The sequence below is a fragment of the Chamaea fasciata genome, unplaced genomic scaffold (genome assembly GCF_029207755.1).
Source record: "Chamaea fasciata isolate MVZ Bird 193981 ecotype frontalis unplaced genomic scaffold, bChaFas1.0.hap1 SCAF_4, whole genome shotgun sequence".
Taxonomy (NCBI): domain Eukaryota; kingdom Metazoa; phylum Chordata; class Aves; order Passeriformes; family Sylviidae; genus Chamaea; species Chamaea fasciata.
This window is the reverse complement of record NW_027094089.1, coordinates 58546279-58565483: the sequence shown is the minus strand read 5'-3', so window position 1 is coordinate 58565483 and position 19205 is coordinate 58546279. Positions and strand designations below refer to the sequence as shown.

Here is a 19205-nt window from a genome sequence, read left to right as displayed (position 1 = left end):
CAACAAAACCTTAAGGACCAAAGCAAAGCTCTCCATGAGAATCCTGCAGTAAACAAATGACTGGGGACTAAGAGATGGACATGGAGCAAACAGGCTCTCTTGTTAGGGGCTGTGCTGTACAGCATCTCCATGAGTCCAACTGCTCCTTTTCACACTGTAAGTCTGTTGGGATAAAATGTTTCTGTATTCCCTCAGGTCAGGAGGTCCCCAAGAGCTGTAAAAAAGGCTTTGAATTTCTAACTTACCTGTCCTTTTTAATCTGACAGACTTTGGGCTGTTGTGTTAAATATGAATGCCAAATAGGGTTTTTGGTACCATTTCAGTATGCAAAGGTGTACATGTGTAGCTCTTGTGAACACTGAGGAACCATTTGCAGAGCTCCTTTTTGGGGGTGGGGAGGCAGATGATACAGTTCATGGGACCATTCCATAACCCAGAGTCCCACTGCTCTTGCTTTTGACACAGCTGATCCTCATCTTTGAAGCTGCTCTCTGTGGGCAAGGAGGCTATCCCAAGATTTGGCCTTCAGTGCTGCACTGCCTAGTAATAACCTGCAAACAATATGAACTGCTGATTTCAGTTCACTTTTCTTTTTCAATAGACTACCCATGCCTTCACTTTAAAAGATTATCTAAATCATGAAACACTGCTTAAATATTCTGACAACAGGGTTTATAATAACGTTAAGCACCTTATGAAGTTTCATTTGCATCACTTGGACATTAAACGAACTATTAGTTAGTGTAGGATTAGAGTAACATCAAAGCCCTTATAGATTTTCAGCATTATGCAAAACCTCTCATTTTCCTTTTGACTTAAAGCACCATGAAGATGATAGGTTGCATTAAATGATTACAGCAGCAGTGTTCTTTCCTATCCATGGGTAAGGCTGAGTCAGCATTTCTATTATAATCCCATCATTTAAAAATATTTTATTACTCATCCATAAAAATTTGTTCCAGGATAGAATTTAGTATTAAATTCTCATCCTGGGATAAAGAGAAGTAAAACTGTTTAAACACTTGGTGTCTGCTTCCTACTTTTAGAGATAGTATGTGCATTTTAAACCTGTCAGTCAGTGCCTGAAAAGTCTCTACCAGTTTTGCAATTCAAAACCAGCTCTATTTCCTACAGCGAATGTCGGCAGGTTGCTATTACTCTGCTTGGAGGATTTGTTCCTTCTTCTTCTTGAAGCAGAGAAGGGACAAAGGGTCACAAATACAAAGCAGTCAAATCTCAGAGTAAACTTCGCCACTGACCTCTGACATCAGGGCTACTGCACTGAATCCTCTGACACAGAACAGTGGTGAGATGGTAAAAAGGAATATGTGCAAGGAGCAAGATGGGAATAAAAACAAGCCTCTGGGAAAGATTCAATGCTTTTAAAGTAGCTACATAGATCTTGTGCACTGTGGATCTTGTGCACTGTGTTCACTAAAAAGAAAATGGTTATAGAGGAGGATAAAGGACTGAGGGAGTTTTTCACCTATGACTAATGCTCTGGTAGCTCACATTAGTAATGTATCCTAAAAGTTGGATTAATTCTCTAGAGTGAATTGTGCAGAATGGGCTGAGGATATCATACTTATTCATTAGAAAAAAAATTGTTGGCAAAAGAGTGAGTTACTAGATATAAGTAGGGTATCTGTGACAACATTTTATGAGCCCTTCCTGTAACGAGCTAACTCTCCAAACGGCTATCAGCAGTTCTAGACAGCAGGTTGGCAACAGAGAACAGCCCTGCAAATGCAAGGCTTAAACATAAAGAGCTGTGAGGTAAGTGTAGCACAGCTGTCCTCTCTGGAGGCTCACCAACAAAACATGTCTTTGGGTACTGTAATTTGATTTTCCCTTCTCACTGCAGACACTGCGCTGTCTTTGCTCTAATTATAGAGTCAGAAAATCACAAAATCATAGATGTATAGATTGGCTGGATTTACCTCTAAGGATCTGTTCCAAGCTCCTTGTCACAGGCAGGACATCTTCCGCAAGATTAGGTTATTTAAAGCCCCGTTCAAACCTTGAACATTTTCTGTGATGGGGTATCCACCACCACTCTGGGCAACATGGTTCAGTGCCTCATGACTCTCACTAAAAAAAAAAAAAAAAATTATCATGTCCGGTCTAAATCTACCCTCTTTCAGTTTGAAACCATTGCCCCTTGTCCTGTCACTACAGACCATGGTAGGGAGTCTCCTTCCATCTTTCTCATAAGTCACCTTTAAATACTAAAAAGCTGCAACATGGTGCATCTGGAGTCTTCTCCACACTGAACAGTCCCAACTGTCTCAGCCTGTTTTCACAAGAGAGGTGCTCCACTCCTGTGACCATCTTTGTGGCCTCCTCTATACCCACTCTAACATATTTTCCTGTGCTGGGGCCCCAGAGCTGGATGCAGTGTTCCAGGTAGGGTCTCACTAGAATGAGGAGAGTGGCAGAATCCCCCCCTCACCCTCCTGACCATGCTGCTTTTGATGCAGCTGACTTTCTGGATTGCAAATGCACATTGCTGAGTCATGTCCATTTTTCCATCCTCCAATATCCCCAAATTCTTCTTGGCAGGACCTCTCTCAAGCACAACACCCCCCAGCCTGTATCACTACAGGGGTTGCCCTGACACACTGGGCCATTCTCAAAAAGGGATTCTTATCCAAAGGGACTTTCAAATCACATCCGTAAATCCAAAAGCCATTCAACAAGCTATCTATATTTTGATACATGTTGTAATGGGTGTATTTCTCATCAACCTTGAAACTTCAGAACTCTATAACCAGTCCTGGTTGTAGACTGTTAAGTCAGTTTGACCCAAACTGAAGTGTTTTCATGTAAGAAGAGGGTAGCTGCAGTTTTTATCATGCAGGAATGTCTTACGTGAGTATAGGGACACTCACACAATGCTCTGGCTTAGGGTCCAGACCTATCTCTAAAGTAACTTCTGTGGAGCTGTGACTGCAGATCATGTGTGGTTAACATACACATGGGTTGGCTGACACCAGCAGTGATGCCTGGGAGAGCTCCATGTGTAACCTGGAAAGGTGAGAGATGAGTTCCAAATAATAAGACCTGTAATCAACATTAGACCATCAGCCAAATCTTCTCAAAACTCTTTCGTTTAAGACAGTACCTTTTAGTCTTTAACTTCCCTTCCCAAAGATATCTGTTATGCCTCTCCAAACTTTTGTGGTGAGAATCCAGTTACATGAATAGTGATTTCCTTGTCATGCAGTATATTTTACCACAGCTCTGGCACCTTTCTGGGGCCAGTGCAGGATGCTTTTATTTTTCAGATCTGTTTGTTAGAAGAAATTGTCTATGGATTTCAGTTCCAGCTGAAGCACTAGGGTACTGAGCTGTGCAGTGGATCACATTATCTGTGTGGAGCAACAGGGGCTTACTTTGTACCCAACACAGGTACCATAGCTCTTTCCTGATCCCTGGCTCTGGCCCATCTTTCCACTTCCCCTTCACTGTTTCTGTACTGTTTACACAGTGAGCTCTATGTGCCTGGGATTATCTTTCACATTGCTTGTGTATGGGATCAAAGTCTCTGAGGTAGCCTGTAGGCTTTTCTAGAGTGCAAAACAACTTGGCTGTAATTTACACTAAACACAGAACATTGGAGATGAACTTGGTATTTTATGGTGAATTTATTTCACTGCTGGCCACTTCAGGCGCCTCAGAACTGGCCAATACGTCAGTTTCCTCTCCAATGAATGTGGCTAGAAGCCCAAAGAGGCATGGTTGCACAGATGGAAAGTGCCTATGTAATAGGAAGCACCAAACCTTTGGGTGTCATGCTGAAGACAGCCTGCTGGGTGATGCTACATTGGACTGCAAAACCATCTCCCTTTTTCCTGACCTGTGACAATTGCTCAAAATCAAAATCTGGCTGCAGTGGTTGTCTTATGGTTATTTGCTCCTTAATTAGAGATTTCCAGAGATGAGATCCTTGGTTAAGGAAAGACATTGATCAGGAAGGATTCCTAAGTGAAGAACTGTATTTCTGCTGTCTCATTTTGGGCTAAACTTCTAAGAAGTCTGTTAAATTACTGACAGAGTCGTTCTTCACAGCTGTCAGCCCTTATCCATACACTAGGAGGTTCATTAATATGACTAAAATGAAGCATCTGTCACTCTTGTGCTAACAGGGAGCATACTTCCCATAAATTCTATTTAAAGGGAGCTGGGTGGTGAGTGTTTAGTGTTTGCTTCAGAGAATGGTAAAGTTTTACTATATTTGACTTTTGTCACTGTTGAAAGCTTTTTCAAAAAGTTATGTATCATGCATTTGTAATGAGAAAGTGACATGCATTTTCTTGCTACTCAGTGTCACGATGAAGCAAAGGAATGGGAAATAATGAAAGCTAGGAAGATAAGCAAATACCACATTTTAATTGCAAAACTAATAAAATCCGGTTGGCATAACTCAAAATCTCTTCCTGTTACACTCAAAAGCAATATGAAAATCTGGAAATAATAAAACCAAAACCAAAGGACATGAAGGGTGTCTTCAAGAAGCTATTTTATAAAAATTTGAGTTAAGTTTAAACTGTTTAGTTGAATAATACACTCCTCTGAAACTGCATATTGGTGGAAAATTGTCTGAAGAGCACCTAAGCATCCTCTCTAACCATAACGATTTTATAAAACCCAGCTGATTTTATCAGGTTTTAGTTGATGATTTTTTCAGTCCTACAGTGATGTTTCTCTAGGTCTTTTTATAATGTCATGGCTCATTTCTGAGTCTCACAGGTATTGCAGTGGTTTGGGGTTTTTTGTTTTGTTTTGTTTTTGCCTCCTTTTAATTTCACTTGTGACCTTCAAGGTAGAGAAAAGATTTATATTTTTGTTCTGAAATTGTCAGCACCACTTTTATCCTGGAGTCTGCTGCAGCTTTGCTAAGACTGTTACTTGACATTTAGATTTAACTTTTCATGCTTTCACACTCTTTATTTTTTGCTGATTAACTCTAGATTATATTTATTTCTGAATATGTATTATTTTTTGTGTGGTAACTTACAAAATTCTTAAGTAGATTACCCCTGAATTACCCTGGTGAGTTTTGTATCAAAACATGTTAGTATTCAAATAAATGAAGATTACATGGCCCAAAGTCCTGAATCTAGCACTGTGGAAACTGAGCCTGAAATAATTAATCTAAACACTGGAGGTGGAATTATAAAGCTCAAAGGAAAGTGGCTTAATTCTGGAAACATGTTTTCAGAACTCCTCTTGGCTTTGGGCTGGAATAAACACATTCTGTAAGAAAAAAGTTCCTATTTGTCATTTTAAAACATGGTATCATTTAGGGTGTTCTAGCTTGATGGGGACTTATTCCAGGGCATTCTTAAGTGACCACATAACCATGCATGCGCAAAGAGGAACTGGGATGGAAATCACTTCCTGGCACATTTTTTTCCCCATCTCTCTATGTTTTTTCCTTATTCTGGTTTACTTTATGAGAGGAATAGTGAGAAGGATCTCAACAGTGTGAGAAGCAAACAAAAGCTATGGCTTTAATTTTTATAATATGCCAACTCTGACTTCCTCTGTTTTTTACCTTGTGCCATGACTTTCACAGTGAATGAGGGACTGGAAAATGTTTCCCTTAGCTCAGTTCAAGCTCTAACTTCAGCCAAGATTATATAAACCCCAAAACTGCTTCATGGTGGAGTTGAGCTAGAGCTTCAGTAAGCACCAGGCATGGACAGGGGATGGAAGAATTGAAATGTGTTAACTAACATTTTCAAAGAAATCTACTTTTTTACTAAAGCCCAGCATTAAGTTGTGGTGCTATCTCTTGATTGTCTTCTTAAGCACAGCTTTATTGTAATTATGCTGTGATCCTTCATATTCACAATTGATGTGACTTCTAAGATAGCTTAAAAATAAAGCAAAGAACATGGGTTTAGCAGCCTTTTTCTGGTGTCTGGCAAACTGCTCTCAAGTTTGAGGACATACCTGCTGACACCTTGATTTCTGAATTAGTGCTCCAAGGTCATAGTTTTTTCATGATTTTATTAATTCCTCATTTCCAAACATTATTTGAAGTTTAAATTCACATAATAGATTTTGTTTGGCCTTGGGATGCACAAAACTGGATTTAAAAGCTGATAGATAAAGAGGGGAAAAAAAACCACTTCAAATTTTTGTTTTGATTTAAGAAGAGCAGATTTTCTAAATATTGGAAAACTCCAAACCTTTCTGTTGTTCTCTTCTTGCCTCACTAGCAATTCAAATCTTCTTTGCTTTGAAACAACATGAATTACCAGAGTAGTAGTGAAACAGTCTTATAAAAAGGGAATAAAAGGTTAAGTTATACAGGGAAGAGTGCTTTAGCAAGTTCAGACCAATTGTCTTGCAGTATATTACCCTAATCATTTGGTGGCAACAAAGCAGTCACCTTGAAAAGGAAGCGATTTGATTACATTAGCTGACTGAAATGCTTTCATATTGTTGGAGGAAATGCCACACTTCCTAATGAAGCATTAGAAGAAGAACAAGAAACGTTTTTGACTAATGACAAATGTGGGAGAGGAAAACTGCTCGATTCTGAAAGTACTGGTCTTTAAGGAATAACTACTGGGTCTTAGAGGGGAAAAGTGTTAGAAGGAAAAACATGCTTGTCGCTCATGATGACAGACAGCTTCGAAGTGCACCAAGCTACTCTGTGAAACAGAGGTATCAATCCACATCTGGACAAGCCAGATCAGGTACCAGAAAGAGTGTCAGAGCTTAAAGTAGTTCTATCAATGCTGATATAGTGTCTCAAGTTAGCTGAGTATGTAAGTTGGCTGAGTTAATGTGAGTTAATCAGGTGGCTCTTGTAGGTGTCTCACAGAGACTGTTTATCAGTACATATATATTAACAACTTCACAGGTGACTTCTAACATGGTAGCTAGGATCTGCAGCTCCCAACAATTTGGGCTTCATTAGTGGTGTGGGATGTGGTGGCATTGTGCCTGGCCCATATTCCTTAAGTCAGCACTGGGCTGTGTTGCATAAAAAATTAAAATTTCTACTATTCATTAAACCATCTAAATTCATTATATTACAGTCAGTCTATACAGAAACCTAAAATATTCATGAAATAATTTTACAGAGCACAACTGTGTAACTAAATTCTTTTCCCAGACATCTACATCTCAGTGAACCATGATTTATTAGGGTTAAATACTTCAGAGTGCTACATTCTCCATTTATCAAATGAAGGGACAGATGCATAATCTTAAAAGCAAGAATTGACATTTCATGTATGAAATTTCTAACAATAACAGCTAATTAATTATAGCTCATTTAATACAAAATAAAACTGACTTCATATTTTGCATCACGCTTTCCTACAAAACAGATTTCTTCCCCCCCCCCCCCCCCCCTTCCCCCCCACGTGTAATGAGTGTGGGCTCTTCAGCTGGATGGGTCTTCAGATTGGGTCCTCAACATCTTTATCCGTTTTTCCAGCCTCTCCATCCATTCATTTCTCAGCCTAGGGACAGAAACATGGATCAGCTTGATCCCATAATTTTATATGGAATGGATTTATACTCCTCATCTCTTCCACTGATGATATTTTTTGGAGCTTTTTTCCCAATTGTCATGCAAATTTTTCTGTCCCTTTAGAGCTTTTTGCTGGATGGTACTTCAGGACAAGCTCTTAAATCCCAGTGAGGGATCACCTGAGCTTTGTGGTTCATCTCCATCTCCAGTGTGCCCTCTCTCCAGTGCCTGTACGCCAGAGTGACTTGTCACTTGCACTGGAGATTGCCTGCTGCCACCTGCTGGGTCACATCACCCAGCACTTCCCCAGCCTCCCTCCTCCTCAGCTTGAGGACAAAGCACGTGCTGAAGATTCTGTTAGACCAGTAGCACATAGCTTTCAGTAATATGTGGCCCTTTATTTTCTTTTGATAATATCTAGGTACCACAGAAAGACTTACTCAAATGGAAAGGAGAGGAATTTCCCAACTAAAGAGCTGTAACTTTGAGATTAGGTTAGTCACAAATGGATAAAACATGGTGGAGACTAATTCTAGCATTCCTTCATCCAGGGTTAGCAACGTAAGCCTGTCCTTGCTCTTAATTTTTCAAGTAACAAGTCAAAGAGAGCTATGAGAAAGTCCTTGGAAAATTGAATGATCGATCTCAAGACAAAATATAATAAATAACAAAAATGTATATCTTGGCATGTGCCTTCAACTTATGGAGAGTTGATGTGAAGTAAAACTGTGCTGATCTTGCTGCAGACTGCTCTCTCTTGTAGTGACTGATTAAGGGGAATGTGACTGAAAAAGGAACATATGGCTATGGATGGTGGTTGCCTTAGTCAGTATGCTTGGACCATCTACTTTATAATGGATTTACCATACACAAATTAAACAATCTTAAATAATTCAAACTTTTTGCTTGTGAAAGCGAGGCCACAGGGAAAGAATGTGGGTTTTTGTTCAAGACCAGCCTGCACTATTAAACTATTAAAACGACTATTGTCCTGGTAATTTCAGAAAGTTCTATGCTTTGGACTCATTTATGAAACAGTGAATTATGGAAGAGTGAATTATTCTCATATCCTATGAAGTCATAGCTTAAATACATTATCATTACATCCTAATTTGGGAAGCTTTATTGTTTTCTATAAATCTAAACTACTTTCAGATTTCATTGCATGACTTAAATATAGGTGTTACTTTAAAAAAAATTACAATGCAAACTCAAGTAACCTGTCTGGATGCAGATTACTCACTTTGTCAGAGCGCTTCTCCGCTGACGTTCTTTTTCATTTTGCACATACTGAGTTTGTTGTTCAATGGTCTTTTCCCAGAAGTTCCTCAGGTCACTGGTTTCACAACCCCGCACTTCATGGCGCATATATTGGCTATTCATTTTCTCTAAAGGAAATATTTGAAACAACTGTATGACAAGTTAGTGGTTCCTCATCTGTTTTCATGGCTAAAGCACGTTCTTGATGTTCTGGATTTTAAGCATTTAGGGTCACACAGTCCATTTTTCAGTAGGATCAGGATAACTGTGGGCATGACTCACTATTTAAGCTTCTCTTTCCTGGCTCTGACAGTTGAGGATATGCTGTCTACAGTGATCTGAATTCTTACTTGCGTACCTAAAAAACGTCACCTCCATCTGACTATAACATTTATGTTCACAATCAGGACAGTGCCCTTGTATTCAGTAATTTAGCAATTAGGATACTTTTTATTGTACTCACAAATTAAAAAAAAATAATTGCCATATCTAGTGGGATTTTTTAATCCTCATTATTATCATGTCTCTACAATTTTAAAGTGACTATTGTTCTGATGATTTGCCTTTAATCATTCTGGCACTTAGCTTTCTTTGGAAATGTAGAAAATTTATATATATAAAAGAATGTATATAATTTCATATGATGCTGACTTGCAAAACCCACTTTACTAAATATTTTCCCCTCTTCTTCAATTTTCAAAACAAAGCAACTTCATTGAATATATTTGTATATCTGTGATGATTCTGTACTTTCAGCTTTAGTTAATGTCATCTTAAATTCTGGAATGAATCGTAGCCTAAGGAAAGAATATTTTCCTCAGGATGACTCTTTGTGGGCTAATTCCCTGTATGTTCCTGTAAATTCCCTGTATGCCACGTGGCAGCCAGAAAATTGTATCATTACTTTCAAAACTTCTTTAAATATGAAATTAATATACCCATGCTGTCCTTCAAATTGCTATGTGCTTTTGCATGAACATGCCATTATAATATTTTCCAGAACAGTTAGTTTTTAACAAGTATTTAGGGCTCTCTCAGCATTGTTCGAATTCATGGAAAATATTTGTAATTTATTTTAATCAGAGCCATAAAGAGGTAGTAAACAAGCCCCTCAAGACTAGCTTGAAAAAGCTTGAAGAAACTGCTGCCATGCCCCTGCCAGGCATCATAAGAAAACACAAAACTGGGAACAGATAATCTTTACATAATTGGCTGTTTCATGAAAAATTGATAGACATGCTATAGACTCTATGGGCAGAGGACAAAATCAGCCTTTTGAAGAGGTCCTCTCTTTGTTAGGATTTCCATGTAACTCCCCTGTGGCTCCCTGTAAAACCTTTGTATGTCAGCTCATGGCCTCCAAATAATAGAATCACAGTACTTGAGCATGAGTCTTGCTGAAAAGAATTTTTGAGCATATTTTCTGGTCCTGAAAAAATTATAGCTGGATGTATAATTATTAACATTAGTCAGTAATATGAATTGCAGGTACTGTTGAACACCTCCAGCTGTTCTACAGGATAACCAATTTCAGGTCAAAAAATTCACTTAATACAAGTGAATGTTTTCATAAAATACATGCATTGTATAAATATCCACATATATATCAATGCCACCCCAGATATTTCTTCCCAGGTGGCAGTTACTACCCTTTTAAACTTTTTGTGCACTAGGAGTAATTTTCAAAGGTGTGAGAAAGATATAGTAAAAGCCACCTAAGTAAAACTAATGGACTTTCCACCCTAGGAGTTAATCTCTGAGAATAACTCTTTCTGGAGTGCAGGAAGAAAAATTCCCCTATATACCTGGGGCTCCAACATAAACTGCCAGGAAATAAAGTCTTCAATAATGTTTATCAGAAGAGATAGCAAAGCATAATAGCTTCATCCTTCTGAATTATTATGAATTCCTGTCTAATATACTGTGGATGCATCTTTTTTATATATGTATATATGAGGGTAAATATCACTCTTGAATAAGGCAAAATTATGGAACTCATTGCTATGAGGTTTAATTGAGCTGAAGCATATACTTTCAGAATACACATATTCTTTACTGGTTTTTGATGTTATGCCTCCTGATTTGATGTCCTGGGTTGAAGTATATTCTATCACCATCTTCATGAACTGTTGAAACCAGGTGAGGCAGTGCTCCCTGCCTCCTCCACTCTGGTTTATCTTCTGTTAATGGGCCCATCAGCACCTTTGCCACACGCCTCACAGATAACCCCCTCCTGGACTATCTCCTGTTAATGGGTCCATCAGGCCTTATCACATGTCTCACCATCCCATTGTGAGGGAGGAACCAAGCATTCCAGCCTGGATATAAACTGAGACTCTGAACACCAGAGGGGCGCTTACCCACTGGATTCCCAGAGGACCCGAGCTACCAGACCTTTCTACAAGATCACTGCTTCAGGAAGACCACCTCATCTGGACTGCTTCCATCACTCTGCTCAGGTTGTATTCTGACTCTGTCAGTGGTCTTTTGTATTATTGCATCTATTTTGTTTTACTTTCTTTTCTTGCTTCCTATTAAATTGCATCTCTGACTTGGCACTTCTCATTTGTTTTGCTTTCAAACCACTACATTTGATTATATATGTTTTTCATACTGGATTTAATACATTTTATAGATGTGCTTTTTTAACACCTGCTCCCACAGCAAAAAATCACAAGGAAAAAATTTAAAGTCACTAAAAGAGATATTCAGAAGTAGTTTCCGTTGCTATTATCTGGTGCTGTCAATATTTAGAAGAATGTTAGAACTGTGTTGAGACCACAAAGTGTGTGTAATATTACCTGTTACAGCTTTGGGGGCATCTTTGTTGTGTTGTAGGGGTGTGAGGTGAGGCAGGGACAGGAATTAGTACTTTTCTCTATCTATCATCTGTGGTATTTTCTTTGTGTGTGCTTGATCAGGTACACTAAGAGAACTGTCCAACTCATTCCTTCCTAAATTTTTATATTGTGTTACTATATGGATATCTTGGTGCCAAATTTTCTCTTCCTCAGTTCTTAATATTCTTTGTTTTCTTTTCCCCTAAGGCTGGAGAACACTCATGTATGTACAAGTAGGTATCAAAGTAACTGAACACATCAGAATTTCTGAATCATTACTGATCCTTATATGCCTTAATAAATATGTAAATATGCCAGCATTTGCTCCTCTGAACTGTAAAATCACCTTATCCTAAATTACCTTATATTTTGAATTATCTGTTTGAGGCCATTCATGGTGATTGTAGGAACTACACAATATCTCCATTGAAATAACTCACATGGTTTCCTTTGCCTTTATGCATCACATGCCGGGATGTTTGAATTCACCTCTGTCCTGTCATCCATTTCATAAACCATAAACCTACAGTGCATGTGAGCAGTCAGGGATATCAGACTTAGTCTATCACTATTTCTCTGGCTCTCATATTTTTCTCTCCTACTTCAGCTCTTTTCAGAGGAGTGTAACAGGGCTTAAGCCTGTATCATGGCTTTGCTGCAGCAGTTATCACTTGGAAACAGTTTATTTTCATGCCTTGAAGCCTCATGCAGAGTAGTTAGGATAAGGGGCCTCATTTAATAGGGAAAGAGAAGAATAGAAAAGTGACTGCCACCACAGAAAAGATTTCATAGAAGCAGCCTCCAAAGCAGCCTGAACACACAATCTCAGTATGATGCAACAGGTGACCAGAAATACACTATTAAAGCACATAGGCAGATGTGATGCACTTTTATAGACCTTGAAGTTAGTTCTGACTTAAACTGTCCTGCCACAGCTAGGACTAAATAAGATTTTTTTAAGCCTCTAGTGACGGACCTTCAAGAGAACAATAATGAGAGGCTCTTTCTGGTAATCTTCTCTGACAGAGGCTTGGTTGTAAGCGAATGAACAAATGCAAGTGCTCTCAAATGAAAGGAATAACATGATAAATTCTAGGAAGGCTTTATCCAACACATGATAAAAATGATTGCTTATTTTTAGATCTAATAATTTTAGAGCAGGTTGGTATTATCAGGCCTAAATTTGCTAAAGGAGGTCCTAACAAAGTCTGGGAAGCTGTGACACTAGTACTATTAGCTGAAACTCAAAAATTATGTTGGTAGAACAAAAGAGGAACATAAGATGAAACTGATGTGACATCTTAAATTCTGTGTAAAGAAAGGAAAACATAAAGAGTTTGAGGCTGAAACTCACTCTTCCTGCGAGAAAACACTACCACCACCAGAAACACTTTTTCATGGAGGGAATTGGGACTTAAAAGTTTCTTAGCCAGAAGAAAGAATGTAAAGAAAAGTGCGGATTTTCTTCCTCTAGTAGAACACATTGTAATCAGAAATGTATTTTTAAAATTTACAAAACTTTTAATGAGTCAGGAGAGCTATTTTTCCTCCTTCTTGTGTTATTTACAAAGCACAGTCAGTCAGAATTTTCAGGGTGTTGTGCATTTCCCTAGAAATAATACAATATTTTATTGTTCTGACTTTACTTGGACCATGCTTTGTGACTGGGGTTATTATATATGTGTTGAATGATAAAAATTGACTGATACATATATAGGAGAGAATACTATCTATGCTAATGGTACTATTTGATGTAAAAACAATCAGAAATATGTTTTGATTTTGGAAAATAGGATTAGTGATCATATTCATGATTTCCCTCTTTTTCCTTGGGTCTAGGATATGTCATTTTTCTTCTGCTCCTGTGGCTGGCAGTAATTCGCATCTCAAAGGGCTGACTGATGCTTCCTTTGTGATCCTGCCTAGGGATTGCCTAACCTGAGTGCCTAACTTGAGTGTCCAGTCTCTGGTTAAAACTCTTCAGAGGCAGAAAAGAGCACTTTAGTTTAATCCCCTGTACCCTTTGGTTTGTGTGGCATGTCGCACAGTGCAGGTTATCTCATGAGCAGCCTGAGCCTTGAAGCCACTTGTGAGCAACTTGTGGGAGAGGTTTCTCACAGCTTGGTCTCACAGCTTCCTCTTCCTTTCTGCCTCGTTTGTGAGCAGTGACAGGAGGAGATGATCTTGAGTACCAGCCTGAGGATGGGGAAGACTGCTATGGTCTTCTAGTGCATGCAAGTCCCTTACTGTCCCAATCTCTTCCAAAAATTCATTAGTGTATCTCATCAGCAAAGATGTATGACTTTCCATGTGTACTGCACAATTTTATTTTCACTTGCAGTTTGGTATTACTACCAGTCTATGCTTTTCCTTTGTAAACAGTATTGTCTGGAGTTTGCTATGAAATGAGGGAATTCTTACCCAGTTATTTATTCTGTCACCAGTATTTCCTAGTTTGGCAGAATTTGAAGTACATGCTCTTACCAGAGAGTGTTCAGTCAGGGAGTTGTTCTCTGGATATAGATTTCAATCAATTTAATCAGACTTCTCCACATATTGGGAATTTTCTTTGTATGAAAATGACAACGGTACTGACACATGACTGAGCAATACTGGTAGGAGTTACAAGTGTGCTTCTAGCAAATTGTTTCTAGCAGGCATGTTAAACAGTTTTAACATTTGAAAATGTTTTCACTCAAGCACTACATAGCAGTCTCTATTCAACCATTATTCTTTTTCCTAATTTCCACAATCCTTTATCGCTTTTCTGTGAAAAGTGATGGATCTGAGCCTATTTTTTCTAATAAGAAAAATAGTTATTCTTCAAAGGCTTTGCAGTGGTAGAAAATTTGGACTTTTTGCTCATATAATACCATTATGACAAACAAACAAACATACTAAGACAAGGCTTGTGGTAGCTACTTGGGTTTTGCATCTCATACTGCTACAGCGTCAGTATCAATGCCTTTGAATGCCATGCACTATGTTTTGTTCTGTCCTTCTCATCTGATGGTCTTCAGTTCTTTTCATCTGCTTTCACTTTCCTCTGGATATCAGACACGTGAACAATGGAATTGTCAAACTTGAGGGAACTGATTCTGTGCCTTGCTTTTCTTTTACTAGAGGACTCAGCAGTCCTCTGGCTGAAGATTAAAATTCTTAAAAGCTTTTGAACAAAACACTTGAGGAATCAATACTTTCATTTCCCTCCAGGTAACCCACTCATTTATTACTATCCTAGTTCTGCTACCTTGCCTGTTTTTTTATATTTTGCTACTTGCTGCCTTCCATTCTGCACTGTCTCTTCCCCCTCAGCCTGCAGCCAAGGGATTCTGTGAAAGGTCCCTTTGTTTTTCCCTTCTCTGACATCATGTCTGTCAAATTGCTCTTGACCTCCTCTTCACCTCCCATGCCAGCCCTCCTGCCTAAGCTGATTGATTTGGACTTGTGCTTTATGCATCACATGCCGGGATGTTTGAATTCACCTCTGTCCTGTCATCCATTTCATAAACCATAAACCTACAGTGCATGTTGTTGTTCCATCTGGAAAATCTCTTTCCACTTCTTGTCGGAGCTGCATTTGTTAGAATGATAAAATAAGTTGATTTGGAAGGGACCCACAAAGATCATCGAGTCCAACTCCCAACCCTGCACAGCACCATCCCCAAGAGTCACACCATGTGCCTGAGAGCATTGTCTTGAACTCTGTCAGGCTGGTGCTGTGACTGCTGCCCTGGCGATCCTGTTCCAGTGCCCAAACACCCTCTGGGTGAAGAATCTTTTTCTGATATCCAATTTAAACTTCCCCTAGCACAGCTTCATACCATTCCCTTGTATCCTGTCACTGGTCACAAGAGGGAAGAGATCAGTGTCTGTCCCTCTTCTTCCCCTCATGAAGAAGTTGGACAATGCAATGAATTCTGTCCTCAGTCTCCTTTACTCCAGGCTTAACAAATGAGGTTATCTCAGCTTCTTCTCATAAGGCTTCTCCTTCAGACCCTTCACCATCCTTGTTGCCCTCCTTTGGATGCTCTTTAATAGCTTAATGTCTTTTTCACATTGTAGTGCCCCAAATGCACTCCTGCAGGTATTACTGAACTATCCCTGGGTAATCTTTTCTTCAACTCTCTGCTACCCAGGTTTTCCTACTCCCTGCATCTCGGCCTCTCTGGTGGCTGCCTGCATTCCCACACATTCTGCCAAAAGCACACACAAACAGGACTGTGGTGGCAATTGCACAGAGGTGAGCAATGAGTGAACAGGTATTCAAAAGTGATATGCAAAAAAAATGTCCAGATGCCTTTCCTGAGCTTTCCATAGATTTGTTTGACTTTTACTCACTTTTAATTTTCAGTATCTAAGGCATACTTAAAGTGGCTATAGTTTGCTCATGAGATCAAATATTGTTTCTGATTAGACTTTCCCTATGCTGGATATATTTGAAGCCTGCTCCTATGAACTACTGAATTCATAAGGTCAAATATATAGAATAAATTAATATTTATTAGTCAAAGGTCTTGAATGCACTTTGCTTTGTTGTTTGATTTTTGAGTACAGGAAGACTCGGTGCAGGATCAAAGAAGATGAATTTTGCCCAGGGCTCATGTTCTTTATTAGATCATCCAGTTCAGAGAAAACATGCAAGAGAAACCTCTCCTGATTCATGTGAAGGTGTCTACCATTGAATTAAAATGCCTTACGGCAGAAGATTACTATTAAAAAGCCTTTGAGAGATGAGTGTGTGTGTGTGTGTGTGTGTGTGTGTGTGTGTGTGTGTGTAATTTTGGCTAGCATTAACCCATCAGTTGAGAACATACAGCTATATCTCTTGGTGTTTTATTCAGGATTGTGACATGGAAATTGTCTGTAAATATTTTTTCTGTATCAATGCTACTCAGCTTCCTTAGAATTCCGCTAAATTGGGCACTCTTCCCTGATATTTTCCTCGCACTCTCATCTTTCCTAGAATATACTTTTGTGAGAATTAAAGATAGAGAACAAACGCATTTCTTGCTGACATTAGGAAAAACTCAGTACAAAAAACAAATACTTTCTTACCTTTGGAGCAGAACTCTTGCAAATAAGTTCTCTATGTGACACAAACAAATGAAGAATATTACCACTGCAGCCGTGGCTTCTCCAGTGTCACAGGGCAGTAATGAAATGCATCCCCCAGTACTTTTTATTTGAAGTGGGGGTAACATAAATCCTTCATCATATCAAGGCTATTTTGAACAGAACCAGCAGCAAGATAAGATCATTTAATGAACTTTGCAGCCCCCTGCCTGAAATGGCCGTGAAACACAGGCCCCCTTGAGACCATGCATCCCTCCCACACTGGTAGATAATACCTCAAAGAGCATGACTTGGCAAGCGATGAGAATTTTCTTTAAAATGCCTGCTAGTGTTATCCATTTAAATAATCTTCCTATGAAGCTTGAAAAATTCCACACTACGATCTCAGCTGTAATGGAGGCTGAAATGGTGTGACAAATCACACTTGGTTTTGCATTACAGGGTGACCTACAGAAGTATGTGCTACTTTGGTGTTGTTAATCTAAGGATGTGTGCTTCATTATGACCTATCTCAAAATCTGCTCTCTTCAAGGCAATTGTCATAGGAATTGGCTGTATGCTTAGTGTTAGCTCACGGAATGCATTAAAGCAGCACTAGTTTTACCATTTGGAGTTGTTCTAAGTCTATTACAGATGAATGCTTATATCATTACATTTCATTTCTAAGGAAAATGTTTTGTAGGTTTGGTCGATGACAGATGCATGCATTTATCTCAGTTTTCATCAAATCCATCTACGTTGCTAATATACCATATGTGATGCTGGCTTAAGTAGCTCTTATACAACTGCTGATTATTTTAACCTTCCTTTGTTGTAATTTTTCAGACCCCAAGTAGCAAAAGCAGCAGCCATTAGATGAATGCTTTCTGTAGTTCATATTTACTTATTTACTTTTTCTGCAGTTTCCTTTATGCAGAAAAACTGTGCAAAACCTAGCAGCTACAGCCTTTCTCTGTAAAGGAAAATTCCAGCTTTTCCAAAACTTGGTCAATACATTTAACTCCTTAGAAACAGTACCTATTAACTTTTCCCAGTATAACATGAGAACAGAGAAATCAACTTGTCCCTCCACACATGTGATAATAATGGTAGTCTCAGAACTTCAGGACCATTATACATATGTGGCATCGAAAAAAGAGAACTACAACATATCATAGGTGATGCCAATTGCTCTGTTTTTGGAAAAATAGCTGAAATTCTGGCTGGTTTTAGAAATCACAAACAAATACAATCTGCTGGTGAGTATTAAAATAATATGGTATTACAAAAAGATGTTGAACCCCAGACTTGATAGAGAAGTGGCACTAACCACCATGGTGCTGCAGAGCAACAGAACTGCTTCCTTGCAATTTGACTCAGAGCTTGAGTAATATTCCCTTTTTATTAAACATATCTTGCTATATTTGCAATGAATTTGAGGGTTTGTTCTGTTTCTAATGTAGTCAATACCTTCCAAAAACATTTGGAAAAATCGAATTTCAGGAGGGAGCTTCAGGCTTCATCAGTCCAGAACATGTATTTCTGGTCAGATATTCTCTAGAAGCATTGACATTTGTGCAGTTTAAATGCCCTGTGTAAAGGACAGCCAAAATGTGATAAGACATTGCATGCTCTGGTTGTCTGCAGTAGATTAGGTACTTAGTTTATTATACTTGCTGGGTGTATTTACAATGAACACTTCATCTGTGCATTCACAGTGACCTCTTGTGCAAGACAAATGGTGCATCCAGAAATCCTAGACAGAACTAGTACTCTGCTGGGCTACTCATATGTGAAAAAAAGTTCAGGTGACAGATGACTGGAAAAACGTAGTTCACTCTCGAAAGCAGGGCAGCTTTTATATAGAGGCTGAAAACTGTTCAAGCTGTTTGCTCATCTCAGGCCTTGTTTGCTTCATAAGAAAATCTCAGAGCTACTTACCAGAAACTGCTTGTATAACAGCTCTCATCTCTAGTTTACCAAAGTTCTTGCAAGCAGCTGTTTAATGTCATTACCAGAAACCACAGAAGAATCTGCAAGATAATGAATGGAATGTAAACGGTTGGGGTGCTTGAGGTGTTACTTATCTGCATAAATCAAATCCTGTCTTGGTGTTCTGACTGTGCTGTTGTTCATGTGTAGGAGAGTTAGAAACAAAAGTAGCAGTCAGCTTTTACTCTTGCACAAGTAATCCTGGTACATTTAGTCTGTATTTTGTCAGCATGGACCCTTCACTCTGAGGGTATTCTTAGTCCTCATGCTAGAGGAGAGGAGGTGAAAGGAGAAGATATTTCACAGAATCTTGCCGATTAAGTAAACATCTCATGCTTTGTTTCTCTTTGATATTAGAGGAAATAAAATCTGGAGAGGTAAGTTTTTTAAGCAGATACTGAACCATGTTGTTGGGGTAACTTCCTTTGGAATTCACTGTGAACCTGGTATTCACGTCCTTCTTTTGGATTGATGCAATCCCAGCCAGAAAGTTGTGAAGAGGGATTTCTGTCACTACTGGACTATGTCCTTGTTGGTCCAGGAGCAGCACAGGTCACAGC

At 38.9% G+C, this 19205-nt stretch overlaps 1 protein-coding gene across 1 annotated transcript; it reads right to left on the bottom strand.

Moving 5' to 3' along the window:
* Positions 1-7399: 7399 nt before the first annotated feature.
* On the bottom strand, positions 7400-16735 carry LOC136288938 (protein FAM240B-like). The gene is made up of 3 exons (XM_066182417.1): positions 16657-16735; positions 8742-8886; positions 7400-7487 (listed from the first exon to the last, which is right to left on the bottom strand). Exons 2-3 carry the CDS (start codon positions 8879-8881, stop codon positions 7409-7411), a joined length of 219 nt encoding a protein of 72 aa, XP_066038514.1. The 5' UTR covers positions 8882-8886; positions 16657-16735; the 3' UTR covers positions 7400-7408.
* Between the last annotated feature and the right edge of the window lie 2470 nt (positions 16736-19205).